This window comes from Wickerhamomyces ciferrii, contig 00011 (assembly GCF_000313485.1).
Source record: "Wickerhamomyces ciferrii WGS project CAIF00000000 data, strain NRRL Y-1031 F-60-10, contig 00011, whole genome shotgun sequence".
NCBI classification, from domain to species: Eukaryota; Fungi; Ascomycota; class Saccharomycetes; order Phaffomycetales; family Wickerhamomycetaceae; genus Hansenula; species Hansenula ciferrii.
Window position 1 is genome coordinate 1 of NW_011887729.1, and position 23603 is coordinate 23603.

At 31.5% G+C, this 23603-nt stretch overlaps 11 protein-coding genes across 11 annotated transcripts; 2 read left to right on the forward strand and 9 right to left on the reverse strand.

Annotated features, from left to right (window-relative positions):
- Positions 1 to 384: 384 nt before the first annotated feature.
- PIR3 (beta-1,3-glucan linked protein) lies at positions 385 to 1260 on the reverse strand (the record flags this gene model as incomplete). Its single annotated transcript, XM_011278707.1, has 1 exon — positions 385 to 1260. One exon carries the CDS (start codon positions 1258 to 1260, stop codon positions 385 to 387), a length of 876 nt encoding a protein of 291 aa, XP_011277009.1.
- Positions 1261 to 5228: 3968 nt separating this feature from the next.
- Positions 5229 to 6293, forward strand: BN7_515 (uncharacterized protein; the record flags this gene model as incomplete). The annotated part of the gene is made up of 1 exon (XM_011278708.1): positions 5229 to 6293. One exon carries the CDS (start codon positions 5229 to 5231, stop codon positions 6291 to 6293), a length of 1065 nt encoding a protein of 354 aa, XP_011277010.1.
- A 473-nt stretch (positions 6294 to 6766) lies between these two features.
- On the reverse strand, positions 6767 to 8961 carry GPT2 (bifunctional glycerol-3-phosphate/glycerone-phosphate O-acyltransferase GPT2; the record flags this gene model as incomplete). The annotated part of the gene is made up of 2 exons (XM_011278709.1): positions 6767 to 8706; positions 8829 to 8961. 2 exons carry the CDS (start codon positions 8959 to 8961, stop codon positions 6767 to 6769), a joined length of 2073 nt encoding a protein of 690 aa, XP_011277011.1.
- Positions 8962 to 9252: 291 nt separating this feature from the next.
- BN7_517 (Apoptosis-inducing factor 1) lies at positions 9253 to 10371 on the reverse strand (the record flags this gene model as incomplete). The annotated part of the gene is made up of 1 exon (XM_011278710.1): positions 9253 to 10371. The coding sequence occupies one exon, from the start codon at positions 10369 to 10371 to the stop codon at positions 9253 to 9255; it is 1119 nt and encodes a 372-aa protein (XP_011277012.1).
- Positions 10372 to 10674: 303 nt separating this feature from the next.
- On the reverse strand, positions 10675 to 11835 carry BN7_518 (NAD(P)/FAD-dependent oxidoreductase; the record flags this gene model as incomplete). The annotated part of the gene is made up of 1 exon (XM_011278711.1): positions 10675 to 11835. The coding sequence occupies one exon, from the start codon at positions 11833 to 11835 to the stop codon at positions 10675 to 10677; it is 1161 nt and encodes a 386-aa protein (XP_011277013.1).
- A 1196-nt stretch (positions 11836 to 13031) lies between these two features.
- On the reverse strand, positions 13032 to 14156 carry BN7_519 (uncharacterized protein; the record flags this gene model as incomplete). Its single annotated transcript, XM_011278712.1, has 1 exon — positions 13032 to 14156. One exon carries the CDS (start codon positions 14154 to 14156, stop codon positions 13032 to 13034), a length of 1125 nt encoding a protein of 374 aa, XP_011277014.1.
- A 611-nt stretch (positions 14157 to 14767) lies between these two features.
- On the reverse strand, positions 14768 to 15874 carry BN7_520 (cysteine synthase A; the record flags this gene model as incomplete). Its single annotated transcript, XM_011278713.1, has 1 exon — positions 14768 to 15874. The coding sequence occupies one exon, from the start codon at positions 15872 to 15874 to the stop codon at positions 14768 to 14770; it is 1107 nt and encodes a 368-aa protein (XP_011277015.1).
- Positions 15875 to 16163: 289 nt separating this feature from the next.
- On the forward strand, positions 16164 to 17006 carry DLS1 (Dls1p; the record flags this gene model as incomplete). The annotated part of the gene is made up of 1 exon (XM_011278714.1): positions 16164 to 17006. The coding sequence occupies one exon, from the start codon at positions 16164 to 16166 to the stop codon at positions 17004 to 17006; it is 843 nt and encodes a 280-aa protein (XP_011277016.1).
- A 148-nt stretch (positions 17007 to 17154) lies between these two features.
- Positions 17155 to 17595, reverse strand: MRPL27 (mitochondrial 54S ribosomal protein mL41; the record flags this gene model as incomplete). Its single annotated transcript, XM_011278715.1, has 1 exon — positions 17155 to 17595. The coding sequence occupies one exon, from the start codon at positions 17593 to 17595 to the stop codon at positions 17155 to 17157; it is 441 nt and encodes a 146-aa protein (XP_011277017.1).
- Positions 17596 to 18049: 454 nt separating this feature from the next.
- Positions 18050 to 21199, reverse strand: PPS1 (tyrosine/serine/threonine protein phosphatase PPS1; the record flags this gene model as incomplete). The annotated part of the gene is made up of 1 exon (XM_011278716.1): positions 18050 to 21199. One exon carries the CDS (start codon positions 21197 to 21199, stop codon positions 18050 to 18052), a length of 3150 nt encoding a protein of 1049 aa, XP_011277018.1.
- A 616-nt stretch (positions 21200 to 21815) lies between these two features.
- Positions 21816 to 23447, reverse strand: UTP18 (Utp18p; the record flags this gene model as incomplete). Its single annotated transcript, XM_011278717.1, has 1 exon — positions 21816 to 23447. One exon carries the CDS (start codon positions 23445 to 23447, stop codon positions 21816 to 21818), a length of 1632 nt encoding a protein of 543 aa, XP_011277019.1.
- Positions 23448 to 23603: the final 156 nt, after the last annotated feature.

Consider the following 23603-nt stretch of genomic DNA (forward strand, 5'->3'; position numbering starts at 1 on the left):
GTTGATTAACAGTGTAAAAATATGTGGAATATCAAATATATTGAATATCATCGTTGAAAAAGATCTAAAAGGGTCCAGTATTTACAGATTTGTTTACATTTCAGATCTGATATCTTAAAACTTTCATATTATTATACAAATTATCATAAATTAAGATCTGATTGAAGTTTATGTTAGTAAACTCATATTAAAAGTCTAGAATCGCCATGTCGCGCTCATTGGTTTCAGATCTGAATCTAGACCATCATCATCACTACAGATATCAATTGAAACCATGAATAACCGTATTTATATTAATCCAATAAACTAAACCAAACTCTAATTAGTAAAAAAAGTAACCAGACTTTTCTGGTGAGAAGAGAATAAGTAGATAGATATCTATATCTAACAATCAACTAAATCAACAACTTGTAATTTAATTTCATGACATTGATCAGCAACATTTTCATCATACAAGTTATAGAAATTACCTGATAAACATTGGTAAAATTCATCATTATCACCAAGAGCTAAATAACCATCTTCAGTGATTGACCAACCAGCGGCATAGATAGCACCAGCTTGTGGTGGAGGACCATCAAATTGGAATTGTCTGTTGGCAACAATTGAACCAATTCTACCTGCTGAATCTGTTAAAATTGAATCTTTTAAAGTTAAAGCTAATGAACCATCTGATTTACATGAAACAGCACTAACTGGATCTGAATCATCAGATTCTTGTGAAGCAGAAGCTGAAGCTAAAGCTGATGATTTTGATGCTGATGATGAAGCAGATTTGGTAGCTGAAGCTTGAATTTGACCATCAGTGATTTGTGATGCTGCAGATTTAGTTTCTTTTGATTGAGAAGAAGTTGAAGTAGAAGCTTGGATTTGACCATCACTGATTTGTGAAATAGCTTGACCTGTTGATTTTGGTTGAGCTGTTGATGTAGATGCTTGAATTTGACCATCACCGATTTGGGAAATAGCTTGAGCTGTTGAAGTAGCTTTAGTGGAAACATGAGAAGCAGTTGAAGTTGAGGCTTGGATTTGACCATCACCAATTTGTGAAATAACTTCTCTTTTTTCCTTTGGAGAAGCTGAAGATGTTGCAGAAGCAACTGGAACAACAGCAATACCAAAAGTTGAAGCATAATCTTCAATAGCACCAGTTGGAGCTGATGAATCAGGGGTTAAAGTTGACCATGGTTCAGAAGGAACATAAGCAGCTAAAGAAGAAGCAACTAAAGCTGATGAAACAAAGACTGATCTGTATTGCATATTATAATTAGTGGGTATATTAAAGCGATTGAATATAAAGCCTTTAAGTGTTCAACAACAGTGAATACTAAAAAATCAAAAGAAAAGGAAACACGAAAGATTATATATACCTTGGTGGAAATCAAAAATTGGGAGATATCGAATTCATAGTACATACTTTTTCCGCATGTTTTAACTAAAATGTTCCCAAAATATACACTTTATGCTTAAAACGGTTGCAAATATATGTACGACGCGCGTAAATAAGCCCAGTCTTCTACAATCTTCTTGGTGAAAAAGGAGAAAATTACGTCTAATGATGAGACAACGACAATATTTGGGAGAAGGCAAAGTTATTCAAGATCTTTGAAAGAGTATATGTGTTTTGTTTTGTTGGTTTATTGTGTATTTTGGTGTTCATGTTCATGTTGATGTTGATGTTTGTAGTCTTTTCTTTTTGGGGGTATTAAAGATTCTCGGTGAACATCCTGATAACACTAAAAGTTGAGAATCCTTAGGCATTACGATTGACTGGACTTATAAGTTATACACTTATACGTTATAACATACAGTTAAATGGTCTTGATCTAGAGTAGTTTAATTGAACTTTAACAAAGCAACCCTTTCGATATGTGTTTAATTAATTTATCCCTTTCGCTGGGCTTAGACATGGGCTGTTTGAAAAGTATTACAAGCATGAAAGATCTATTCGGGATCGGTTGAATACAGAATACTCCTAAAGCAATATGTTCTTTTTTGTTTTACTCCCAGGCATTCTCTGTCTATATTAGTTCCACATATGACTACATTCCCTCTCGTTATTCTTCTTTCCCATCCTTCATTTTAATGATTTCACAGAGCTTGTTCTTTTGAAGGGGGTGTTCCGATAAGTTGGATTATGTTTAGGTATAAACGCGGTGGTTATGATCGCGATCTTTACATAGTACTATATATAAAATTATATCCTCAAATAGATAACAGCTGGAACTGTGTACAGCTATTTAAACCTGGAAGGGTCCTTTATTTTCTAATGATTTGAGATTTGAGGATCTTATACTTTTATAGACTTCTAGTTCGATGTCGTCTTCTATATCTCATGGACCTTGTTACTCACTCCTTTAGTACCTCTGTTTCTAGATCGAAAAATAATAATACCCAAAATATCCATTTTCGCTTAATATGGAAAGCAATCACCCAATTTGAACATTTTTCAATCAAATTAGTCAAATACACTATTTTGCTACCATGTCAACCATAGATCTTATAAAGATGATGAACAAATACAATCGTATCTTGATTCTTCTTGAAGCTATAAGATGTACTAGTAGTACTGATTCGAAAAAATCTAGCTGAACTGCACATTCATCCTCTTTAATTCTTTGATCGACTAGCTTTGTCGAACTTTTTAATATGGAGTACTAGAGAGTCGAAACCATATTGAATATATATATAGTGAAAGATTAAAACTACAATAATCGATATCTAATCCAGAGTCCACTATCGACTGATCATTAATTTGAATCTTGAACCCTGAATATGTCTTGGTGCGCTGTTGTTGTTCTCAGACCACGTTCCATGATTCAACCATGACGGTCATTGAGATCTAACTTCCACTTCCACCAAGTGCCGTACTATTTAGTTCTAAATTTATCTCACAGATTAAGATCATTCAATCTTAAACAAATCTTTAACCTTAAAGTTTTGACTAGATATAAAGACCTAAGTACTTTTACTCTATTAGATTCGGGAATCAGCATATGAGAATTTAAAGTAAGAATGTTTCTATAAATTTTCTTTCTCAATTCTTGATATCAAAATTCTTCATGGTGCATTGTAGCTTGTATAACTTTTGACCTTCATGATCAGATGTAGTTTATCTCCTGATTATGAGCTATTTTGAAAATGGTGATCTCTTAACTATTGACCTTCTATATGTTCATTTATATTTTGATATCAAGCTTCATGATTAGAGGTAAGAAGCATTTTTTGAATTATTGGTTTTAACTTCAAATATTGATCTTGAAACACCTTCAAGCTTTATGAACTAAATCAAATATTTTCAAACATAAACAGAGCGTATATAACTCCCTAAGAGTATCATATGATTGATCTTCACCCTCCACATGGTAATATCAAAATACTAGTCAGTTGGTCAAGCATATAAATATACCATCAACTTAAACCCAACTGAAATCTTAAAACAACTAAACCAAAATACGTGAAAACCAACGGCTAATATATACAAAATCAATCCGCACCGAGAAAAATGATCTTGTTTAAACAAATTATAGTATGGTGACTGGTCCCATGATATATAGATGATCCTTATTGATTCTCTATAGCCTTGACGCTTGTTCCGTATCATATAACGAATTTTAAGATGATCCATATAAATCAAGTAACATCATATCAAAACGTAAAATCGAGTGCAATTGCAATGCAAACGTGATGTTAAACTGAGACAAATCATATGTGAAAGAGACAAGCTGTTGTAATTGAAATAAATCATCTGAGATCTATGAATCTTGTATATTCTAGCAATACTATCGAAACACTGTATACTCCTTCGAGTTTCAAACCTCTAATTTTCAAAGCATGTTAAAGTCATCCCCAAAGGATTTTATAAGAGATTTCACTTAACCTCTCTCTCTTAGTTGTCTTAACTATATTACAATAGAAACTCTACAACATCTATATACCTTTGAAATGTAAGTCTGTTTTTTTTAACTCAACTTTCGTAATTGCTCATGGACCATGGTGAATCATGTTCTATAAAAAGATTGACCTGGTGTTGCTATAGTTTCATCTTTTCGTTACCCCTGCATCACTCACATGCGAATGCATTAATTTCCCTCCAGCTGTTTCCGAAATTGTTATTCACACCGTGTTTCCACTAACAAAATTATTCATCATGAAAAAAAAAACTCCTCGAAACTTCGGAACGGTTTAAAAATAGATTCCAAAAATTTTAGCAGGGCATCATGAACTGAACAAGAAAGATATAAGATATATTTAAATCTATAACACATTATATCCTTTAAAAGGTATATAAGACCTCTATACTTCACAGACTGTATTATTTGTGCACCTCGGATCGTGAACAGTGCGCAATTGACGTGGTTCCAGTCCTTGGCTTGCCCTGAAACGGTACAAGTGGCAAGTGATGCATTTGCTCTTGGTGATTTATGTTCATTACTGGGGCCGTCAATTCCCCATAGCCTAAATTAATAAAGTGCTTGCATCAAGTAAATTAACGATTCAAGTTTAACGTACTTCAGTTAATTAATTGGCCACGAGCGTATCATCGATTTGTATGTGAAGCTTTTATATGTTCTGTACTTTTTAATTAGCCGATCATTTGTTTTTGCTAGTTTGGGTTAAATTGATATTACCCGATTCGGTAATCAAATAACATGCAGTTTAAAGTTTCCAAACGATTTGTTTGATTTTACAACTGAAGATTTCATATCAAAGCATCAAAGAAGATGGTGAAGCTCATTAATTAGATTTCCCTCTCATGATTTTACGTTTAATGCATCTAATTTAACCCTTTTAATTAAATTATATATCTAATTCTTACTCTATTAGGAAAAGGAAAAACAGTAAAACTTACAGATCTGTTATAAAACACATCAAATTTTAAGCCCACATGATGTAATTGCAGCTAAATTAGATACATATATCCGGGAGATGCTTAATTAATCCAGCGTTTATCATACATAGGGCTTATACTTTAACTGTGAAATTCAATTTAACAACTTCCAGCAATCACTAATGATCTTCAGTGTTAATTTATCAATTGCACGTACGTATGTATCGAACTTATTTATAGATCATTGATGAATATCGATTAGAGGTCCATTGATGAGTTATGAAAACTATTTAAGAAGTTGATAATCCCCTTCAATTGATCAGTTTGGATTTACTTTTAGTTTATCATCAAGATAATTATATCAAAGATTCTATTAAATTATAACAATTAAATTACAATGAAATACTCATCATCTGTCTTAACTGCTGCTACCTTATTCACCACTACTTTAGCTGCTGTTGTTCCATCAGAACCATGGGCTACTTTAACTCCAAGTGCTAAAGCCCCAAAAGGTGCTAAGACTGATTACACTGCTACTTTTGGTGTTGCTGTTGTTCCAATCACTGGTACTACTACTTCAGGTGGTTCAGTTTCAACTGAAACCGGTGCTCCAACTGCTGGTGTTGCTAAAAGAGATGTCATCTCCCAAATTGGTGATGGTCAAATCCAAGCTTCAACTGGTACTCCATCAACTACTTCAGCTGCTCCAAAATCAACTGCTCAAGCTATCTCTCAAATTGGTGATGGTCAAATCCAAGCTACTACCAACACTGAATCTTCAAAACCAAAATCAACTGCTCAAGCTATTTCACAAATTGGTGATGGTCAAATCCAAGCTACAACCAACACTGAATCTTCAAAACCAAAATCAACTGCTCAAGCTATCTCTCAAATTGGTGATGGTCAAATCCAAGCTACAACCAACACTGAAGCTCCAAAATCAACTGCTCAAGCTATTTCACAAATTGGTGATGGTCAAATCCAAGCTACTACAAACACTGAAGCTTCAAAATCATCTGCTACTGCTGTTTCACAAATCACTGATGGTCAAATCCAAGCCACTGGTGCTTCAAACTCAACTGCCTCAGCTACTGAATCCGCTAACAAAGCTTCTGGTTCAGCTGATTCAAAATCCTCATCAGATGACAATGTCAAAGCTCAATCATGTAAAGCTGATGGTTCATTAGCTTTAGAATTAAAAGGTGGTGTTTTAACTGATTCTGCTGGTAGATTAGGTTCAATTGTTGCAAACAGACAATTCCAATTTGATGGTCCTCCACCACAAGCTGGTGCTATCTACGCTGGTGGTTGGTCAATCACTGAAGAAGGTGTTTTAGCTTTAGGTGATTCAGACAAATTCTACCAATGTTTATCAGGTAACTTCTACAACTTATATGATCAAAGCGTTGCTGATCAATGTCATGAAATCAAATTAGAAGTTATTGAATTAGTTGACTGTTAAATCTAGTTCATTAATATCAACAAAACATACAAAACAGCTGCATCAATGGGACAATTCATTCCTTATGTTTTATTTTATGAATCATTTTTTACATTTTGTCATTTCTTCATCGTCATAAAAAGATCATTTTCTACTGGATTCTAGAAAAGATCAAATTTAATTTGTACATTAGTTATTATTATTATTATTGGGTTATTGGTTTTTAGTATATAGTTAAGGTATCATCATGAAAATACATATTATATTTACTTTTAAAAATATTTCTTTCATAGTAGTTATAAAACAATTATAGCATGATTTCTTTGCAATAAATAATATCAAATAGAATAATAATTTTGTAATAAGCATCCATCAGTTCGAGTAGTTATTTGTACACTAACTACATTTTTTGCTATTCTGAAAGAGCTTGAACACAAACATAAATATCATAACAAAAATATCAAATATACACCATAAACACACACACTATCTACCTATTGAAACCCGCCTTGTTTCTCTCTCATAGCTCTTCTCAACTTAGCACTAGCTTCTTCACTTGTAGCAGAGGATCCAGTAATCTCTTTAATATTACTATATTGATTTGAATCACTTTCATGTTCACTAGGTGTTGAGCTTCCACCGTATCCACCATCACCTAAAATTGGAATATCAGAAAAGAAATTATCTTCTGAACCGACTCTTGATAAAGCATTAGAAACACTTGATCCAGTTGATGAGGCAGAGGCTGATCTTGAACGGTTTTCTTTTTCTCCTGATTCGGTTCTTTCCTTTCTTGATGCTCTTCTTGCTTTGATCTTAGCATATCTTGCTTCTTCTTCTTTTCTAATTTCCTCAGATAATTGATCGAGATGTCTTCTGTGGAAATCTTCAAAATCTGGGAAAACACTTGGACCTAGTTCATTTACAACTTCAGTGATTTCTAATGATAATCTTTCTCTGGTTTCTTTCAATGCTAATAATTCCTTTTCAGAGCCAAAAACGGATGAGATTAAAGGTGGTAATGATTTGAAAATATCCATACCAATTTCACCAATTCTAAAAGCCGCATATGTAGTAGAGATTAATAATGCATAAATACCAATGAAAACCAAAAGATTAGGGTATGATTTAGCACCAAATATATTGTAACTTAAAGATAACCAAGTACCAATGATAGAATAAGTAATGTACAAAGCAGGAGCAGCAATTGTAGCGATAATAATCTTCCATGTAGCAATAACATCAACTGCTTTGATCTTGACAACAGAACCAGCCAATGCTTCTTTCTGTTTCTTTCTTGAAATATGATCAGTTGTAAAGAAAATTGGAGAGAATAAAATAGTACCTGGTAGAGATAAAGCACCAAAGAATGCTAATTTGAACAATCTTACAATCAAAATCACTAAACTTTCCAATGGATGTTTAACAGCCAATTCGACTTGATGATCTTTTAAACCTAGTACCTCCAATTTTTTATTATATTCCAGCACTGAATCTTTCAAATGACTAACTCTTGGATCATCTTTATATGTCAAATAACCTTTTAAAAACTTTCTATTCATTTCAACAACCAATGATAATGGAGCCTTCTTGACATACAATCTTCTAACCGCTTGGATAACCATCAATGTATCATAATCTGGAGCAGTTAATGTAACACTACGTAAAGCAGTAGTGATTTCATCTAATAATTTACCAACAGCTTCACGTGGATTTTTTTCATAAGCTTCACCTTGTTCTTTACCAATGACAATTGGAGCACCAAATTCCACAACAGATCTTGATCTAAATTCATTTCTATGGAAATAATTTAACCCAGTTGGAACAATCTTGATTTTACAAGTTGGATCAGCTGCAGCTGCACCTAACGCCATAATGGAAACACCAGCTTTAATCGGTAATAAATCTGGTCTATCATGACTACCACCTTCTGGGAAAATATTGATATTACCACCTTTATGTAAATGTTCAAAAACATTTTGGAAAGTAACATCATTTTCAACTTTATCTGCATATTTGAATTTTGTACCTTTTGATAATAAGTTTTCAGCTTTTTCACCTTTGAAAGGTTTACGCAAGATCAATTCTTCATCATTTTTGATTTCTTCAATTACTGAATTACCAGCTGATTGTGGTAATCCTAAAAGACCTTTTGCAGTGAATTTGGTAAATCTAGTACCCTTACCATGAATAGTTTTCAAATCACCATCTTTAGCATAAATTTCACCTTCAACAAATTTTAAATTATCTTGTGCTCTTGGAACAGGAATTGAGTTAGCTAATTTGGCTAAAAATCCAATAAATCTTCTCTTATATGACGCTTCTGCAATAACAGAAGATGAGTTTCTATTTGCAACGGCTCTTATTCTTGAAAGGATGATTGCTCCATCAACAAATTGATTAGCATGGGGAGCAACAACAACAATACTAGGACCTGATCTTGGTAAATTGTAGCCACCTCTAACTTTGATTTCTCTAAAGAATATATAACAGATTACTAGGAGATACAATGTCAGTAATTGATATACCAAATAAACTTTTATATTATTCACTTACTATTTGCAAATAAAATCACAGCATCAAAGAATAATCCTTTTATTATGTCCTGAAATTTCGAGCTTTTAGACTTTCCACTAGACAATTGTGGGATGTGAGCGGAACTCTTCTTCTTCTCCAGTAGCTCACTCATATTATAAGCTGCAATATACTTGACCAGCTCTAAAAAAATTCAGAATAAGCAGTTGAACATGGGGGATAAAGAATATATTTATTCTAAAAAGTGTCAGCTCATCTTTCGATTGTTCTGGAGAAAATTACGCTAGAAACGGTTCGAGTTTGCGCGTGCTGAGTCACCAATAGCATTGTAATTACATAATCAGTATAAGCAAAATTAATTATTATACTTAAATTATCAAATACTATACATTAAAAGGATGGTTTTAGATTGTTTAAGATTGTTTTTTTAATCTCTCTAGGTTCATTAATTGTCAAATACCATTTTTCTCCAGTTTGATACGAAAAGATCCTTTGATTTAGCCATTACAATCAAGAATCTAGGTAATAAAACAGTTCCAATCAAAGGGAAAGGAATCTGACCAACTCCATCATTTGGACCCAATGATACAACAGATGGGATATTTTCATTTTCAAAGGTTGAAGTATCAATCAATTTGGCTTTTGATCCATCTTGTAAATAAGATGTAACATTTGATGCAATTGTTGGGATCCAATTATTTAGTTTTTGTACACCATGATATTGGAAATCTGTAACATCACCTATAGCAAATATATTACCATTTGAAATGGCTTTAATTTGAAAGTTTTTGTTTGTACGGATGAATCCTTTATCATTGGTTAATTTAGAGATTTCATTTTTTGGAACGATTGGTTGAGCACCAATACCGAAATAAATCAAATCAGCTTTTATCTTTTTAGTACCATTGATAATTACTTGACCTTCTTCTGAACCTGTGTCACCTTTAGAGCTCAAATACAATTTAATTTTCTTTCCATCAAACCATTTTGTAATCTTAGAACGGAACTTATCTGAATAAAATGGTGAATCTGGTAATAACTTATCAGAGTTTTGAATGATCGATACCCTTTTCTTCCCAGACTCAATGTCATCTTTGTATATATGATACAGCTCACCCACAAACTCAACATTTATAAATCCACCACCAATAAAGACAATGTCATTAGCATTTTTAATTTCTTTACCTTGAGATTTATAAAAACTTTCATGATCATCACCATAAACAGCAGAAGTGGCAATTGGATTTGGCCATTTAGATCCAGTAGCAATAACAAGAGCATCAAACACAATTGTTTCACCACTTTCTAAAGAAACACTTGATTCATTAAAGGAAATCACACGACCATGGATAATTTCAACATCTTTATCAATAACCTCACTCAATGGAGCAAACGCATCATAGCTGTTACTGAATGGCACTCTAACCGAAGCTGGCAACCATCCAACATGATCTGAAGTTGTAATTAGCTTGACTGAATCATTCTTTCCCAATTTTCTCTTGATACTATTAGCACTAGCACTACCAGTGAGACCAGCACCGACAACAACCACTGTTTTACCCATTTCCAGCTCTAAGTTTTCTTATTTACTCAATTGTTTCGTCCATTCTGAAGCCCATTACGTTGGAAATCTGCTATCTTTTATAGTGAATATTTGGTACATGAATGTTAAATCCTTGACAAGTGTATTTCCAATACTTAGTAACGGCTTTCAAAACAAAATTCGGAATCAATTATCTCCGAGTCCGAACGTTTATTACTACAATTTATAAGCTGAGTAATATTTGACATTTAGTGAATAATATAAAACATTACGCCATGAATAGCTCTGTTATTCAGCAATTTTCAAGCAGATTGATGGTATTTATCAGCGTGAGTAATAGTGCCTAGCTTTATTAGTCAAGAGCTTTTTAGACTTTGTCTGTATGACGATGAACGAAGGTAAATTTATGGCTTTCCCAATTAATGGAAGTTCAATTTGTCCAAACCCTTGAATTGGACCTAATGAAACTGAACAAGGTATAGTATCACCCATTTTAAAAGTTTGTGCGTGGAGTAACGGGTATTTGTTACCATATTTCAAATATTGACGTACATTATGAGTTAATGTATTAACCCAATTATCCCTTTTGGCGATACCATGATATGAAAAATCAGTAACATCCCCAATAGCAAATATGTTCCCCTTTGATATAGCTTCAGCTTGGAAATTTGGCTTGACCCTTATATAACCTGATCTATCACAGAGATCTGGAATTTCATTTGGTGGAACTGATGGATTTGTACCAACACCTGAATAAACTAAATCTGCAACTAATTTTGTTTCAGGATTATCATTCAAGATGATAACATTTGGATCAAATGGTAATTGTGTACCTCTGCAATTTTTCAATATAGTAACACCTCTTGAAGTTAAATAATTTGTAATTTTATCTCTTAAATTATCTGTGAAGAAACCATTATTTGGAAGTAATTTATCAGAACTATGTATAATTGTAACTTTTTTCTTCCCAGTTCTTATATCTCTGCCATAATAATGAACAACTTCACCAGCTAATTCTGTACTAAAGAATCCTCCACCGATGAAGACAACATGTTTAGCATTTTTCAAATTTTTACCTTCTTTTTCAAAAAAATTATGATGATTATCTTTAAAATTAATTGTGGAACCGATTGGTGAAGCCCATTTAGCACCAGTTGCAATAATTAATACGTCAAAATTTTGATAAAACCCAGAACGAAATAATACACGTTTTTGATCAAAATGAACAACTTCACCTTTGATAACTGGAATGTATTTATCTAAAACTTCTCTTATTGGAATCATAACATTTCTATAATCTTTTGTGATAGCTAATCTATCAGATGCTGGTAAAAAATAAACATGATCTGATATGGTGACTAACTTAACTTCATAGAATCTTGGATCTAAAGTTCTATATAGATTATTTGCACTTGATACACCAAATATACCACCTCCAATTACAACAACTGTCTTTCTTCTTGGTCTTAACTCTTGTAAACTCATCTTGAAAATTTTGATTATTCAGTTAACCCTTTATAAAATGATGAATATTTGGGATTCTAGAAATCTTTTATATACATCAGTGATCTAAAATACTTTATAAATGACTAGTAACATGAAATACGAAAAGTCTAGCTAATCCACAGTGAAGGATCCAATGAGTATAAATCATTTTGAATTAACCTTCATTGCATTTTTATTACAATATAATATGTAAATGAATGTTCAGAAACATTGAGAAAGGTACAAATCTGCTGAAGAACATCCAAAAGTTTATCACTTTAAGGCGTTAATAATACACTGTTACCCTAAGAACCAGAAAACCGAGCTTTGGATCTCAATATCAACCAATTATCTTCCGAAATTTAACATAAGATACATAATTTCATTGCAAAAATTTATGGCTTTAGAAATTAATCAAGGCGGTTTATGTATAGAGTATTAAATGTTGATTGTAATTTGTTTTTCAGGGATTTTGTAGATTCAATTGTACTTTTTTTTCATGCATAGAATTTATCCCAATCCGGTAATTTTCTGCAAAGATCTAGATCTGTTAATAATATGATCTAGCCTAAGACACACAATATAGAATTTAATAATCTGTAAACATACTAAAATATTAAAATCAGTCTGAAGATTATTGCTATTAGCTTTAATTCGCTCAATTCAAAGTTTTGAAATTTGAATTTTTTAATTGCTTTAATTTAAAACTAAAAATAAAAATATTGAGGTTACTAAAAAATTAAAGAATCTTAAAAATTAAAGAATCTAATTAAAATTATGAAAAAAAAATCACCAAAAAACCTAGATTTATTTATTGCATAGTATAAAAGAGAAAGAAATTTAAAACCATATTATAATTATTATTGAGTACTAATTACTTATAAAGTTTAAGAGTTAGATGAAATTAAATATGAAAAGGCTTATGTAAGTTATTACTAATCATCATATCGGCTTATATCGGAATTTATGAAGTGAAAGTGAAAGATCTTATTCTATTTCATGAAAGGTACAAAAGATAACAGTGATATACAATTTACAAGATTTGAATTCATGCACCAGTGTATATTTATAATAGTATAAAATTGAATAAAAAAAATTGTTACTGTAAATTGCGACAGTTCATCGTTGATCATCAAAGTTTATCTAGACCTTAGACATGACACTAAACTTAAATTATAATATACAGGTTTATTTGTTCATGAATTGAATAATCTTCTTGCAGCGTTAACAACAAGATTCTTGCTCTTATACCAAGTGACAAACCAAGATGGAGCTGCAATTGTTCCAAACCAAGGTAATGGAATTTGACCAAATCCATGATTTGGACCTAAACTAACACCAGCAGGGACATGACCTTTTGGTCTTGTGACTTTATGAAGTTTAGAGTCTTCAACATCTTGATCTTCAAGAGTTAGTTTTATGTTATTAACTAAAGCATTAAGCCATGAGTTTCTAAACATTAACCCACGGAATTCAAAATCAGTAACATCACCTATTGAAAAGACTTTGTTGTTTGAAATGGCTTTAACTCTGAATGAATCATCAACTAAAATGAATCCGTTTGAATCTGTTAATCCTTTGATTAGATTAGATGGAACAGCTGGTAAAGTACCTGTACCATAGATAATATAATCACCAGAAATTGTAGAGCTTGGATCACCATTTATGATTAAAGTACTTGAATCTTTTGATAATTTTTCAGCTTTAGAATTAAGTTTCAACTCAACATTGGAATTTTTAATAAAATTTGTAATACTTGTTCTTAGTTTATCAGAATAAAATCCATTATTTGGTAATAATAGATCTTGACTATGAATAATTGTTATTCTCTTTTCACCAGTTTTCAATTGATCTTGATATTGATGAATCAATTCACCAACAAGTTCAGTGTTGTTAAACCCACCACCAACAAGTATTATATGCTTAGCAGCTTCAAGTTCTTTATGTCTTTTGTTAAAATAAGCCACATGATCATTACCAAATTCAAGAGATGAACCAATTGGATTTGTCCACTTGGAACCAGTTGCAATAACTAGAGAGTCAAATTCTAGTTTCCCACCTTTTTGTAACAAAACTTCATCTTCATTAAATTCTTCCACAACATCATTAATAATTTCAACATCAGAAGGAAGTAACTCTTTTATAGGAATGAATGTACCTTCTGTTTTGTTCTGAACTGGTACCCTGATGGAACTGATATAGAAATAAGCATGATTTGAAGCATTTATAAGTTTAACTTTGACATCTGGATTCCCAGATAATCTTTTAGCTGTACTAATACCATAAAAACCACCACCGATAATAACCACTATTTTAACCATTTTTTTTGTTCTTTGAATGATGTTACTGATAGATCAGAAACATCTGATATCAAGAAATATGTGACAGAAACATGAATATATATACGAATCAACAACACACTCTTACCATTGTTTACCACATCTTTTTGACTTTCATCATTCATGCAATATTGGGTGAAAAATTTATTTAATACATAATTTTACACGGATTTAGGATTTAGGGTATAGGAAGCTTAAAAACGCCGAAAAGTCTCCGAGCAATTTATTTAACCTGGAACGATTCCATTTAACCATTTGAAACAGTTTGTTAATCAAGTACAGTTGATAGTGGTGGCTTTCGATTCATTTAACCATTTAATTTGTAATTGGTTTTGCAATTGTTGGTCTGATAAAGTATTGTCGAGTTTCAACTTTTATGTACAGGATATAAGCTGATAAGCCCTTTGCAGCGGCCAATTTACCACATTGCCGCTTATTTAAGGGATTACAATTTATATAAACCAATGAAGAAATTGAACCATATTGATCGAAGCATATATCGGATATACTGGAGTTCAGTTCTACAATAGCCATGTCAGTCTATGAATTATTTGAATATTACAATATTAACTATATATTTACTATTTACATGTTTATTCTAAAACAGCATAATGTTTCAAGTTTTCAGGGATATGTTCATATAATCCTTTACTTTCTAACCATTTACGTGAAAAGATACGATCACTATATTTATGTGCAGTATCAGCTAAAATGGTAACAACATTTGAACCTTCTGGCAAATCTTTAGCAATTTTAGTAGCGGCAACAACATTTAAAGCACCAGTACCACCCAAATATAACCCTTCATCATCTAATAATCTATAAAGCATAGCAATTGATTCGCCATCTGGAATAAACACAGCACCATCAACAGTATCTATATCTTGAGCTAAATTATCAGTGATTCTACCTTGACCAATACCTTCAGTGAATGAGCCACCTTCTCTTGCAAGTGATTTACCACCTGATGTAACATATGAATAGACACAAGAACCTGGTGGATCAGCAGCAAATGATTTTGTTTTACCTCCAGAAACATCTTTTAAATATCTTGTAATACCTGCAAATGTACCACCTGTACCAGTTGAACAAGTGAATGCATCAACTTTACCTTTCAATTGATTCCAAATTTCTGGACCTGTGGTTTCAATATGTGCTTGTCTATTTGCCAAATTATCGAATTGATTTGCCCAAACTGCATTTTCTAATGATTCAGCATGTCTTCTTGCCTTATGATTGAAATTTTCTGGATCATCATAAGGTTTTGGTGGAACTGGGAAAACTTCAGCACCTAATAATCTTAAAGTATCAATCTTGGATTGTGCTTGAGTATTTGGAATGTAAATGATTAATTTATAACCTCTACTACGACAAATGTGAGCTAAACCAATCCCGGTATTACCAGCAGTTGATTCCACAACTGTACCACCAGCTTTTAAAACACCTCTATCTTCAGCATCTTTGATCAAATATAAAGCAGCTCTATCTTTAATTGAACCACCTGGGTTTTGAAATTCTGCCTTCCCATAGATATTTCTACCTAATTCTTCACTTAATTTGGTTAATCTGATAAGAGGTGTATTACCAACTGCACCTGGAATACCATTTTCTGAAACTAATGGAATGAAGTTTTTAGCTTGAGTTGAAGAGAATCTCTTACCAGCAGAGACCACACTGGTTATTATTCTAGCTCTAGACATGATTGACTTTGGATCTAAAACAGCTTTAAAATGGTGAATAATTCCAAAATAATCTGATTAAAATTGATACTTTTTCAATCAAAGTCATGTGCTATTGTGAATATTTCTTCGCGAATTCTTCAAAGACCATAGTTCTTTGTAAGAAGTTACATAAGCAGGATTTCTGATTTTCGCGGACTGTTATAGATTTTGGCGACGCGTTTAAAAGTAATAAAGAAATTTGGCTGGTCAATTTGATCAGTATTTACATTATTCTGAGCCATAACAAGGGTGATATTACAAGATCAAAATGTCTCAAGAACAGCCAGTACAGAATATAGAGGAAGATGGTGCTCCAAAATTGCACTCATTCTCCACAAGTCAACCTACTGATGAAGTTGATGATGCTAATAAAACTACAGATGCTAATGAAACCCCAGAACCACAAGATGTTGAAACTTCCAATTCAAATGAAACAGAAATCACAGAAGAGAGTGCAACCAAAACTAAGAGAAGATCAGACTCTACAAATGATTTGAATGTGATTGATATAGATCCAGAAGAAGAAGAAGAATCTTCAGGTACAACAGTTTTACAACTTTCCAAGATTAAAAAAATCTTCAAGACTGATCCAGAACATGTTTCAGCTTCAGAAGCTGCTGTTTTCTCCACTGCTATTGCTACTGAATTATTCATTCAATATTTTACAGAACAAGCTTCACTAATAGCAAGATCTGAAAAACGTAAAAAATTACAATATAAAGATTTTTCATCTGCTGTATCGAATATTGAACAATTAAATTTCTTAAGTGATACAGTACCAAAAACTGCTAATTTGAAGAAGTTAGTTGATCAAAATAAAGTTAATTATTCTTCGAAAACTCCATTAGAAAAAGGTCAACAAACTTTAGTATTTGGTGGTAATAAACAAAAAGATCAAGATTCAAGAAAAACTAGTATTGATGAAGAAGAATTACCTGAAAGTGATCCAGAAGAAGTCCCATATGATAACGGTGAAGATTATGATGATGGTGAAGATAAAGAGAAATCAAGAGATGAAGAAGATAATAATACTGAAGATGAAGGTGAACAACCTGATTTGTCACCTGGTCAAGTTTTAGATAAAGATAGAGATGTTGTAATGACAGAATAATAAGGATATTTGTACAATAGATATTAATGCATTAACGTCTTTTTTTTCTTATAAAGTTCATACGCACGTAAAATTAAAATTATATATATACAAGTTCTAAATGATATTCACACAATTTTGTTTATCCTTTTTTTCTTCTATGGTTAATTTAACCTCTTTCTAAATAACCTTCTTTTAATTGTGATTCTTGAGTCTCCACTTTACCATAGAAAACATATTCTCTTAATTTTTTATAAAATAATTGAGGATCTAATGGACCTTTTTGGAAACCTTCATAATGATTTTGAATTTGTGGAGCATTTGGCGATACTAAAGGTTTTAAATCAAAATTATATTCTTTTGGAACAACAAAAGTTCTAACTTTATCCCAATTTATAACATAACGAGCTTTAGTGGTTAATCTACCAATACCTGAAGATCTTGTACCTTTATAAAAATTCTTATTACCCTTTTTAGTAGTTAATGGATGTCTTCTTGAACCTGTTTTGGTTAAACCATAAAATAAAGTACCATCTCTAAATTTTTTCCATGGTCTGACTAAAGCAGCAACTGGTGATTGTTGGAAAGCTAAAATTTGAGTAGCTCTCATATTCTTATTTGTTTAATACGTTGATCTATAATGAATTTGATCAAGCTAGTTATTATTTGATATTTTCATTTATTTTCCAATATTCCATACAAAAAAATCAAAGATCGTAGAAAATTTTCGGTTCGGACAGAGTAAAAAATCGCGAAGGGTTACCCGTAATATAAGACACATAATCAGTAATTACGAAATGAAGCCTATTATGCTTGAAAAAACTCCGTATATTATCCCAATATACTTGATATTAAATGAAACCTCTTCATTAAATCCCTTGAAATTAAACATAGCAACATAATCTTTATATATAAATAATCATAACAAAATCAAATAAAAATGATGCAAATACAATTAATAAACCCATTGTCTATATGCATTTAATTCACATATTATTTCAAAATGTTTTTTTAATTCCCTCCTCTTTTTTGTTTCCTTATCATCTATAATACATAACTTGTAATTACCTTCCTCCAATATATGCTCTATTCAAATAATCAATCTCTCTACATAAAATATGCCAATCAACATCACGAAGCCAATAATTATTTTCTAATTCATCGGATTCTTCAATATTTCCAACATCATTATCATCATCTTCATCTGTTTCATCTTCAATAACTTGATCTAATGCATTTGATGCTAATCTTATTGGTGATTCTGAATTTTCTAAAAATGGTACGGTTGAAGTTTCACCTGTTGATTCTGAAATTGCTGAACTCAGTGAACTTATTGAACCTGATAATCTTTTAGATAATTCAATTGATGATACTGGAACTTTTTGTAAATTATCTGTAATTGGACTATTAGAATTTGAACTTTTCAAATCTAATAATTTTTTCTTAACATGTTCTAATCTTTCATTTTCTTCCCATTTAACTAATTCATACATGAATCTTAAATTTGGTTGAATTATAACATTTAATCTTCTAACCCTAACAAAAATATAAGCTCTTATTAAATTTATTTTCAATCTTCTCATCACTTCTGCAATACAAACAGTTGCTGATCTTGAAACACCAACTCTACAATGAACAAGAACTTTAGCACCATCTTTATATGCATCATCAATGAAATCTAATATATCACGAAGATTATGAGTTAATGTATCAATACCATCATCTTGAATATTTGTAATGCACATAACTTTTGTAATTGGAGTCCCAGTAATTCCATTAATTATTGAAATATTATTATTAATAATTGTTCTTTGTAATGAACTTTCTTCACCCCAATTTAATTTTTCACCAACAGACACTACTCTTGTTATACCTAATTCATGTAATAATTGTGGTGAACTTGCATGATGTAAACTTCCTAAATACAAATGTGGTAAAATTCTTGAAGGCATTGAACCACCTAATTTTGTAAACCAAGTTTGTTCTTTATTTGTAAACAATTGTTCATAAATGAATTGATTTTCCAATAAATCTAATTTATTTGGTATAAATGTTTCAGTAGTTTTAACTGGTGAATAAGTAATTAAAATTTCTTCAATTCTGTTGATTAATTGAACATCTGTTGGGAATAAAAAAAATGGACGTCCATATTTATTATGTAAATCAGCAACAACTTCTGTCATATGATTCCCAGTGGCATATATAGTATAACAAACAGCCAATAATGAAGATTCTGTATACCCATCTGAACAATAAATCAAACTTGGATTTTCCTTAGTTGAATTGACATATAATAATTTACAAACATTTAATAATGAAATTAAATCATCATCATCTAAATCACCTAACCCAATTGAACCAGAAGGTGGGAAATTTAAATAAGTTTTCTCATTTAGAGATGGTGAAGAAGAAATTTCAGAATGTGTTTTTCTTAATAAAACATCTAAAAGTTTTAAACTTGGAAAATTAGAACCTTCACAACAATTTATGAATAACCCCCAATCCGCAGCAGCTGGTGTTATTAATGCATTATCATTTTCTTGTGATAAAATATCTCTTGTTACACCAACTGTTGTAAAAGTTGGATCAACATATAATGGAACTTCAGGGTTAATATTTCTTGATTCAAAATTTTGTGAATTGGAATTAAAAGTAGAAGTAGACGTTGTTGAACCTTTAATCTTTAAAACTTCATAATCAGTACAATTACCAAACCAAACATTATTAATAACAGGAGTAGCAGTTGACATTCTTGAAATTTCTAATTTTTCTCTGAAAAGATAATTTGTATCCCAATTATCAAATACTTCATAATCGAAAACTGAGCAAATTTTCCCCGGTGGTTTAATTGTATCATCTCTATCAATTTTATCAATTGCTAATAATCTTCTATTTGCTTCTGATTTTTTAAAAAATGAAAGATCATTATCTTGAAGTATTAAAGTAGTAAACATTGATTCTATTAATTCTGGATAATCTATAGCATGTTTTAATTGAGCAAAATATAATAATCTAGCAACAGATGCACAATGACATTTGGAAACTTCATGATGGTCATTGTCCAAATGAGAATCATTAAAACAATAAACAATAAAATCTGATATTTGAGCTAATTTACAAACTTGAATATGGAAATTTCTTAATGATATACCTTTAACAGGATCCATATTTTTGAAAATTGGTAATAAACCTAAAGTTTCACAATCTTTAAATAATGTATTCAATACTTGTTCAAATTCATCACCATTTGAATCATGAATTTTCAAATCTTTTAATAACCCATTAAGAAGTATTAATAAATCTTGTCTTGATACATCTAATTGACATAATATTTCATTTGAAGTTACAGAACCTTTTAAAACAGCTGAAGACTTAACAATTTGTTCATTCTCATTATCAATAAAATTTGATCTTATTGGCATTAATGATCTATTTGTAGATGGGATTTTTCCATTATTTTGATTGAAAACATCAAAATTATTCTTCTCCACAGTGGTAAAATTTATTAATGAATTCAAAAAATCTCTTTGATTTTGATTTGAATGATGAATACCATGTAACCAGGGGAAAATAGATTCACATTCAGGTAATGGATTTGAATAATGCCAATTCATTATTGATTTCAATTGTTCATTAGATATTAGTTTTATAGGGTATAATTTATGTAATGATTTATTTGACCAAAAATAATCAAGACTTGGAGCTAACGGTGATATCACAGTTTTATTTGTATTCATTGCATGTGTTATTGAAGAAGCTGAATAATGACGCGCATCTAATTTAGAACTATGGGAATCATCCTCTAAAGAATATTCATTTTGTGAATGTTGTCTTTCAGGTGAATTGAAAACAGATGGTAATGATTTGACATTTGTATGATCATAAGGTAACATATCTAATTTTGACCTTATTTTATTCCTTTCAGACATTGAAACTGTACTATTTGCCCTTTTAGAAGTTCGACTTGATGAAGAAGACCCAGAAGAGGAAGATCCATGGATAGATTTCTCAGATGTATTATTGTTGTTACCACTTTTTGATGAAGAAGACGAGCTTGAAGAGGGGGATTCCAGGGTGTTATTGACGAGTCTTGGGACTTCTTGATGATGATCTGGCTGAGTGGTGTTGGTGGAAGAATCTCGATCCAAGGATGAAATAGATGTGTTTGAAGTAGACGCTGTGGCAGCCATCACTGAAGTTGAAGAATCCGCCATATTTGTTTTGTAGTTGTTGTTCTGTTTGGCCTGTGGGTTGGATGATGTGGTGATGGTTCCCACGCACTGGAACGGTTGCAAAACTGATCAGATAACAGACTAGTAGCGGCAGGATAAGCAGGAGTAGCAGCACACTCTAGCAGGAGCACAGCAGGAGCACCTAGCGCGATTCTTTGGTTGTTTAGGTGGGAGGGCGGCTCTTTTGGGCAGTGTCTTTCTGGAGTCTGGTGGGAGCGTATTTGTTCTAGACGGGACAGTGCACTTGATCAAAAGACTTTCAAAGTGTGGTGGCAAAAGAATCCAATTGATTTCAAATTTGTTTATCTGAAAAAAAAAAGATATCAAAAATAAAGGATTTTGATTTTATCAACAGAAAGTACTGAAAATCCAAAAATTACCAAAAACAATTTTAAATTGAAAGGGATTTAATTTCGCAATTTGATATCATTGTGGTAAGCGCAACACAGCCGGAGGATTCGCGGTGATCTAGGAACCGTATAAGCATATTACAGATCTAAAGTACGAGATACTGGAAAAAGTGATCTGAAAACCCTTAAAGTTATGATACTTGTTTATATACTACACAGTGATCAATCTATGCTTATATTGTATCTATCTAATAGTGGTTCAGTCTCCATAGTCTGACTTTCCCAGCTTCATTACCAACACTAATCATTTCATTATTAGGACTAAATGCAACTGATGTAACTTTACCAAATGGTGTACCTGAAGTTGGCCAATTTTGGAATACTTTACAACTTGGTAAATGAACTAATCTTAATGCATCCTTCTTAGCTCTACTAGCCATACAAAGTATTTGACCATCTGAACTAAATTCTAATGATGAAATTGTAGTAACTAATTGATCTAATGTACCAATTGGTTTCTTTGTTGAACTTAATCGATCATAAATATTAACAATACCACTTTCACTCCCCACTGCACACCATCTATCATTTTTACCACCAAGTTTAACTTTAGTAATACCAACACCTGTTTCATCTCTCCATTTGTTTGAAATTTTTTTAGTTTTCAAATTAAATTCCCATATTTCACCTGTTGAATTAATTGCAATTAAAAATTCTTCATTTGAACTCCAATCAAAATCAACTAATGTTCCTTCAATTTTAAAACCTTGAACCCATAAACTTGTTGAACTTGATAAGATATTTATCCATCCACTATTACCAGTTAATCCAATGAAATTACCCTTTGGTGAAAGTTTAAAATTTTCAAATGATCTTTGAGTTTCTTCATGACCATATAATCTACTAATTTTTTCAATTGAACCAGTTGTTAAATCCCATGAATACATATATCTTCTTCTACCACCTGCATAAATTCTATTATTTTCAGGATTTGGATTGAATGAAGCAGTTTGAATTGGTGTATCTCTAAGATGTAATGATGTAACAACATTATTAATTTTACCATCAACATGATATATTCTAATTGTACGATCATAACCACCAGTTAATAATAATGGATGTGTTGGATGGAATGATAATGTTTGAATTGCAGATTTTGATGGATGTTTTTGATTTGCATCTTTTAATCTTGTTATATCTAATTTATTTGGAGGTAATAATTTAGAATTTTTATTATTTTGATAATTTCTTGTTTTTTGTAAAATTTTGGATAATGCTTTAACATCACCTTGTGAAGTTTCTTCATCATCTGATCCTTCTGATTCATCATTAGAATTCTCTTCATCATCATCATTATTATCGAAATCTTGATCAGCCCAAATTGGTCTTGGATAAATTTTTTCAAATTGTGATCTTAATCTTGATATATATGCTTTCCCACTTATACTTGTATCTGTTTCCTTTTTACGTAATTTCCTTAATTTATCAGATTGTAATAAAGATATACTTATTCCTTCATCTTCACTATCAATCCATGCATCACTTTCATCACTTTCTTCACCTTCACCTTCTTCTTCATCATCATCATCTTCTTCATCATCTATATCCATAGCATCATCATCTTCTTCCCCATCATCAACGAAAAATAATTCATCATCTTGGACTTTTGCTAAACCTTCTTCATCTTCTTCATCTGATGAATCACTTTGATTATCACTATTACTTTCATATTCATCTGATTCATTATATAAATTATCAATATTTTTTAAATTAGTTTCAAAACCTTCTAAATCACCAAAGACAAGTTTTTCCAATGCTAATTCTTCTTCATCCTTTGGAGGCGGCACTATATCAGCCTTGTTGACTTCCAATTGTGACATAATGCTCAATAATAATGACTATTTTTTTTTTTTAAAGTATATAATTATCACCCAAAGCTCATCTCTTTGTATATATAAATTTTAAATTTTTTTAATAAAATTTATTTTTCACTTGGTAAGTGCAACACAAACTAATTCACGTGATTTTGTTAATAG